This window comes from Anopheles funestus, chromosome 2RL (genome assembly GCF_943734845.2).
Source record: "Anopheles funestus chromosome 2RL, idAnoFuneDA-416_04, whole genome shotgun sequence".
Taxonomy (NCBI): Eukaryota; Metazoa; Arthropoda; class Insecta; order Diptera; family Culicidae; genus Anopheles; species Anopheles funestus.
The window spans coordinates 85,763,419-85,770,927 of NC_064598.1; the positions used below are offsets into that span (position 1 = coordinate 85,763,419).

Consider the following 7,509-nt stretch of genomic DNA (forward strand, 5'->3'; position numbering starts at 1 on the left):
TCTCTCTCTACCTCTGTGGTCCTTCTTTTAGGTAGCATGTTACATGATGCTTCGTTGTCCAAATCTGGACAGTTTTGCAACATCATCCGGTGGGTACGCTTGAAGCGTACCGGCAAGATGCTATCGTTATCTCGAGTGGGCCACGAGCATCCCATTCAAGTCGTCCGATTTTGGATGTCCAAAGGACTAAATCGTAAGCTTTCGCTACAGCAAGACTAGATAGTCTTATCCGCTTTTTGCGCTCCCCATCGACCGTAGCTGAGGTAGGCGAGGTAAGACAAAAAAGGATTACGTTTGGATTTGGTTTGTCACGTTCCGGTCACACAGTCCGGCAAATCTCGATCTCGCACACGGGTCAAAGTGCTTACCAGATTCCAATCAAAACAGTTTCTACCAGCATCGCTTATGCCGGTAACAAACGAATTCTTACACGGTTACGGTCTGTTTGCGTAACCGAAGAGGACAAGGGGTTTTTTTGTGAATCAGTTGTTTTATGCGAAAAGCTCCAAACAGTCTTTTACTGTTTTATATTACTCCAAATGTTGGATGATAGATTCAGAGGTCAACGGTATTAGTATTATTCATTGACTATTATAATACATTTCCACGGACATAGAAGACGATGAAAAAATAAAAATCTCTACCACACATAAACTGACTCATTCCACTGAGTTACAAAATACTAATAGAATCACCTGAGAAAAATATAGCAAAATCATTGTTAAATCTGCCATCCACCCTCAAGGAACATGACCAACTGTTTTCTGACTTTAACGTTTATTTTCAAATTCACAACGGACAACCGTCCCAGTGTTGGTATGATAAGAAATCGGCTGATCGCGTTGGCATGATAACACGTTCGCTATATAAACATTCACTTGGACCATGCTTTATTAGTTATGGATAAGTGGTTCGATAAGTGAGAAGTTTAATTACAGCAGCAAAATGTTTGTTTTCGTTGCGCTTTGTGTTGTGTATCTTTCTTACCTACTGCTAAAGTATCACCGAAAACGTCAGGAAGTGCTTAAAGTTTTGCCCTACTTCAATGGCCCTCATCCGGAGTATTTTTTTGGTATTTCCTACATGTTTAAGGATAAATCAATGACAGGTATGAGGTACCTATATTAAGATGTATTATACTTGTTTTTGGGCTATACAAGTGATTTCTTCTCTCGGTTTAGAAATATTCGACATAATTGTTGATTGCCATCGTCAGTATGGCAAGGACCTTTGTCTTATCGGTGCGTTCAACGAGATGGAACTTGAAATCGCCTCTGCACGCAATATAGAGAAGGTACTGCTAGCGAAAACGACCAAGAAATCGTATCAGTACGACTTTCTCGAACCATGGCTCGGTACCGGCTTGCTGCTGTCGTTCGGCGAAAAGTGGTTCCAGCGTCGAAAGATCATCACACCATCGTTTCATTTTAAAATTCTTGACCAATTTATGGACGTGTTCAATAAGGAGGCGGACACACTCGTCACCAAGCTGGAACGGCACGTAAATCAGCAAGAGTTCGATATCTACGATTACATCACCCTGTATGCACTGGATAGCATTTGTGGTAGGCTTGCCTCGCTTGTCTCTTTGATTACATCTTATCAGGTACGGTTTAATCCCCTTTTCTTAGCGACATCGATGGGAGTTCAAATTAATGCCCAGGAAGACCCGAACAATGAATACACCCAGGGCGTAAAGAAGGTGTCGGAGTATGTTTTTCGACGCATCTTTAGCGTACTGCGTCAATTTCCGGCCCTTTTCGTGCTGTACTCGTATGCCCGAGAACAGGGCAGAGTTATCAAACGGTTGCACGATTTTACCAACTCCGTAATTGATGCACGCAGAAAGCAACTAAATCAGGAAAGCAAAACCCTCCAGCAGGATGATTACTCGAAGCACCGTGATACTTTTCTCGATCAGTTGCTGAAGGTAAAGATCGATGGGAGACCGCTCAGTACGGCCGATATTCGCGAGGAGGTGGATACGTTCATGTTCGAAGGGCACGATACAACGACGTCGGGTATTTCGTTCACAATTCTACAGCTGGCCAAACATCAGGACATTCAGCAGAAGCTGTACGAAGAGATCGACACAGTGCTGGGAGAGGATGCTAGATCGATCATTCTTACCAACTCTTTGCTGCAGGAGTTAAAGTATCTTGACTTGGTTATAAAGGAATCGTTGCGCTTGGTACCACCGGTTCCCTTCATTGGACGCAAACTTCTCGAGGACATGGAAATGAGTATGAATCTCTTTCAAGTTTTGAAAGGCTATCTTGGAGCTAATAATTTACGTCTTAATTTTTTTCTTCCTTCAGATGGCACCATAATTCCCGCAGGAACAACTCTCTCGCTTAACATCTTTTGCCTGCACCGGAACCCAGAAGTGTTCCCCGATCCGGAAAAGTTCATCCCGGAGCGCTTTTCGGACGAGAATGAAATCAAGCGTGGACCTTATGATTACATTCCATTCAGCGCTGGTTCACGGAACTGTATCGGCCAGAAGTATGCACTGCTGGAGATGAAAGTGACCATCGTAAAGCTGCTCGCAAGTTACCGAATTCTGCCCGGAGAGTCCATCGATCAAGTGCGCTTCAAGGCCGATCTTGTCATCCGTTCGTCCGGTGGCATACCGGTGAAGCTCGTCAGAAGAAGTTAGACCATGCAGGTTCATTAATGAAACCTTCGTCTAATCTTTGTACCATCGCCAGAAAAAAAAGAAGCTCTCCTTGGCCTGATTGGCCTTTCGCTAACGAGGTTTTTGCCTTCTGCTGTTACTGCTGCAGAGGGAAGTTTATCAGCGTGCTTTACCTGCTCGGAATATTATAATTTAATTAATCAATCTGAAACCCAACTATTTCCACGTCCACAGCATGATTGAGTGATGAGAAGTGAACTAGGGGCATTCACACACAAACACGTAGAAATACATATAACCGCAAAAACACTACTTCATATTGCGCACGTTGTACAGTAACAGCCTCCCAGCATGGCACAGCAATGGTTTCATAAATTAAATTTATCAACTTTTTCTTCCTGTCGCTGGTAGGACTTTTTTGTTTGCCTCTTCCCTGTATTTGGCTTGTGCACCGAGTACTTCGAACCGTCGCGTACACTAGCGGTTGAAGAGCTAACCAATATCAAACAAAACTACCCCACCAGAATGGTGATTCTGTTAGTTGTTAGATACAATTTTTTCCCACTTTTCCTGTTCGAAACGCAACAACTTCCACGGTGGCGCACGAACAGAAGCACGTTTCGCACGGTCCACCACAATCCCGTAAGCCATGAAAGACGGAAAGTCATCAAACGGACACCGGGGAAAAAGGGAGTTTTTTTTGTTCATACTCTTTTTCTCCTTCTTTTCCACCAAATGCCAACCACATACCGGACTGTAGATGGGACGAATGAATGGATGGTTGATTGAATGAAAATATTATATATTTCATGCCCCGATATACAGTTGAGACACAGTGAGCTTTTCCAGTGCATAAAAGTTGAATCCTCCCATGAGCATGGAGAAAATAAGTGGAATATCGGCTTTCACCATAAAAAAGATGCTAGTAACAGATTTCTAGAAATTGGTTAAAGGATGGCATTTGGTGGTAATGAGTGCCTTCAACTACTACATCTATGCAATTCGATATCCTGATATTATTTTTTTTAATCTGCTTCTTTACTATAGTTTTAACAAGTCTTTTTTTCGCTTCTATAAAACAAATACATAAACGAAAGAGAAACAAAAAAAACCGAACTAACTGAACCATCCAGATGATTGATATAATTGTGATGGACATCCCTGGCTTCCGGTGTTTATCTCGTCACCAACTAAAACCGGATCAGCATCGTGGGATGAGCGTGAAAAAGAAAACTTTCTGATTCAATTTGTTTGATTATGATTGGGACCGCAAGTAAGTCGAACGAGGATAACATGTAATTGTGGATTGTTTTACGTCACTTCGCATTTGAAGTAGTGTCATGTTTGAACATAACCTTACTTACATTTTATGTTGTTTATGTTATTGGTTTCTTTAGTGTTGTTTGATGTATACCTAGCTGGAAGTGTCTTTACTGAAACCATATTTGGCAAACCTACGCCGTAGTGAATCAGTGAATATTTTATCATTCAAGTTCGGCTCCCTTCAAGGCTCTTAAAACCATGTGCTTAACACTCAAACTATGTACGCATCCTAAACCTTTACCTTTACCTTAGAAATCTGTCATAGAGGTTGTTTGGGCATGGTAAAATTTATTGCAAAAGGTTCACTTTTTTTCTGCATAATAGATATCCATGAGCTACATGCACGAACAGCTTAACCACTATCCTTTCCATCCCAGTATGATGCGGTTTTTTGGGGGTATGAAACTTTCCCCCGCTGGGAAAACTGTTTACACGGCAAGCGTGTCCTCTTAGCTGGAATGCAACAACATTCCCTAGTAGCTTAAGGATAACGCTAGGAACTGGCAGTTTCACTCTCAGAATAAATCTTTCCACCGCTCACGGTGATTGTGTGTTCCTGTGTTTGTGTGTTTTTAGGCCACCACAACCACCGTCTCCGCAAAGCAGATCCGGTACAGTGCGTTCCACGCTGGTGCACTATATTTGTTTATTATTTTCTCACCTGAACAGCTCCGGATGCTTCTTACTTCTCGGGATGAAAGTGCAAACACGGTCGTTCAAGTGCAGTGATGAATATGCAACGCTGTAAGTCGCACGGTGGTTAGTTGCTGCTGCTGCTACTGCTGCTGCTCGTGAATATTGCAGATAAGTGCAGTTGTAAACGCTACTGCAATGAGCCGCTAGTAAAGCGTGGTTTTATAGCCGAAGGAGTGAAACCATGGTATGTGTATTTTGGGGAAGAATGTTTCCCCAATGTAAGAAAGAACTTGATTTATTGCAGCTGATGGTTACTGTTATATTGGGGTTTTATTTTAATATTACATTTTTAGCATTTTGCTTTATTGCGAGTAATTTTCCTTTTTGTATAAACTTGTTTTTCTCTTGTTAAAATAAAATCAAATTCCTTTGTCTGAATAATGTTTCACCATAGCTGGAACTATCCATTGCATACCTTTAGGCGCTTTGCTCTCACTCGTGCGCTACTTTTCAACGAATAAATGCAAAACCTACTCACCGTTGAACAATCGCACTAATGGCAACACTTGCAGCTAAGTGGTTCTATGGGATGTACTTTTCATGAGCATTATTTCGCCCACTTTCGCTGCTTCGTGCATTGTCACCTTTCACCGTAAAAACACTCACGCTTCCCGGACGTTCAGTTTCATTTACACGCAAGAAAGAATTGTAACAGAATGTGGGCCAAGATTTACCCACTCCTTGGTCTCGTGCCTTGGTTTCAACCTTCCCCATCTTTCCCTCCATCTTTCAGTAGGATATGAAGAGTGTGGGCTGTCGACTCTTTAAGTGGCACCTTTGAGATTCATAGAAGTGTAAACAACGGTCGTTAATAACAATTGTTCCTATCATGTCCTAGAACGTTCTGCCGCTCGGTTGTGTCCTTTGCTGGTTGCTGTTGATATAGAAAAAAAACTATATAGGGAGGAGCTCAAGAGTGAAGCCAAGCAGCCAACTTTTTCCTGCTCGATGGTGCGCACAAATGAATGCTTTTTTATGATGATGAGCCTCGTAAAAGTAGCGGGCCCCATTTCTTCCCATTTCGGGTGGATCCGCCCATTCAATTGTTGGATTGCGCCTCGAAGGAAGACTTTTTTCCTTCGCCTCTATGCTATTATTATTATTATTATTCTGCTAAAACTTTTGCTCATCGTCCTGCAGAAGGGACACGGTACGTGTCCATCCGTACCCTGTCATGGTAGCGTCTATCAGAAACAATTATGTGCCAGCAGCCAAATGCACGGTTTTATTAATATTTTCATTTCAATTTTATGCAAATAATATTTCTACCTCGTTCTCCTTTCTTTCTGGGCGAGAGCACAAGTCATACTGAACCCAAAATGACCAACGATAGGCACCAGCATAGGATAAGCATGCTGCAAGGTTAGAACAAAAAAAAACTCTCACGTCTGTCCCGTGTCGGGCATTACACTTATCAAACATTATCATACCTTTAAACATCGTAATAGCAACTTAATTTTTGTTTTTTGCCCTTCGCCTTTGTGCCCGCCTAAATTGTACTCCTCATTCTTCGGGAAACGGGACCACGTCCTACCATGTTGGGATGCTACCTTCGTCAACGTGTTTTTTTTTTTTTTCATCCCACCAAGAAGATATAAATAACACTCAAGGAAAAACATTTGCATCAAGTGAAAATGAAAACTTTTTTTTCACTCTAGTACGATTATTGCTCACGCTTTAGGTTGGGTAAACTTACCATTTCACTGTTCAATGAAGCGGGATGAGAGGTCATTTTTGTACGCATTTTTTTTTTCCTTTTTCCATCCCTATCTGAATTGTATTATTCACGTGATTAAGAATGATAAAAATAAAACTTAACTTTGAAGGAAGAAAAGTTTTGCCGTCTTTTTTAAAATTCTTCAATTCACAGCAGGGAATTTGATAATTTATTTAGCCATCAAGCATGAAGATATATTGCATCACAATGCAAATGAAGCGCTCACATCAAATTTAATAAGAGAAGAATTTTTTTCTCCCTTTTGCTTGCAAATATTTCAATGGAAAACAACGCAAAAATATTTTTACAAAAAAGACAATACAGATGTAAATTTTTTAAATTGCATACATTTTGGCGTTTATTTCTATTATTACCAGTTCAAAGGTAAGATTTGATAAGAAAAAAATTCCAACCTTTTATCCTAGGTACATCTATTTATTCGTTAAAAAATAAATTTGCACTAACCTACAGCTTACGTTAACTTAAATTTAATAAACGATGATAAATTACCAACAAAAACCGAATGAATTCGTTCGACTCTTAACGCCTTCTGTCTTGTCATATTTTTTGTTGTACGTCCCATAAGATAGTGACATCCCCCAAAAACTACTCCCATCCACCAAATGGTATGACTTTCCTTGGGTACCGGAACATCTGCTCGGAAGGTGAAAGTTCCTAAATTAATTAACAGCATCATAACACTCATCCTGCTGTAAGCTTTACCATTCCATTGCAAGTGACAACGGAGCACTAGTAGCAGCAAGCGATGGTGTGGCCACACCAAAACGGGGATCAAAAACTTTCCTACCGTCGGTGTGATTTACGCGAATCGCAGCTGACAGTAGTCTAGCGTAAATTGCGTATTTTATTACATTTTGATTTATTTCCAGCACCGCCTTTTATGGTACAGGACGAAGGCAACATGTTTGTATTTTTTTTCTATCTCCGAAACACGTTGCTTTAACGGGGCAGGAAAATGTTTCCCAGCATCGCCGAAAAATTCTGGGGAAGGATTTTCCATTTGACAAGCTGCCATTTGCCCATATGGCGAGATTGGTATAAAAACTTGCTCTCTTAGTCGCTTTATCGAGCGATTAGGAGGCTTCCGAAAGTGAGCTGCGATGTTTGCGAAACG

At 41.1% G+C, this 7,509-nt stretch overlaps 1 protein-coding gene across 2 annotated transcripts; it reads left to right on the forward strand.

Moving 5' to 3' along the window:
* The first annotated feature begins 612 nt into the window (after window positions 1–612).
* Window positions 613–3,732, forward strand: LOC125761198 (cytochrome P450 4d1-like). Of its 2 annotated transcripts, XM_049422118.1 has the most exons (4): window positions 613–1,108; window positions 1,182–1,565; window positions 1,632–2,243; window positions 2,319–3,730. In XM_049422118.1, exons 1-4 carry the CDS (start codon window positions 946–948, stop codon window positions 2,657–2,659), a joined length of 1,500 nt encoding a protein of 499 aa, XP_049278075.1. In that variant the 5' UTR covers window positions 613–945; the 3' UTR covers window positions 2,660–3,730. The 2 variants fall into 2 exon arrangements, with proteins under 2 accessions (XP_049278075.1, XP_049278073.1); XM_049422116.1 differs by having other exon boundaries at window positions 1,182–2,243; window positions 2,319–3,732.
* Window positions 3,733–7,509: the final 3,777 nt, after the last annotated feature.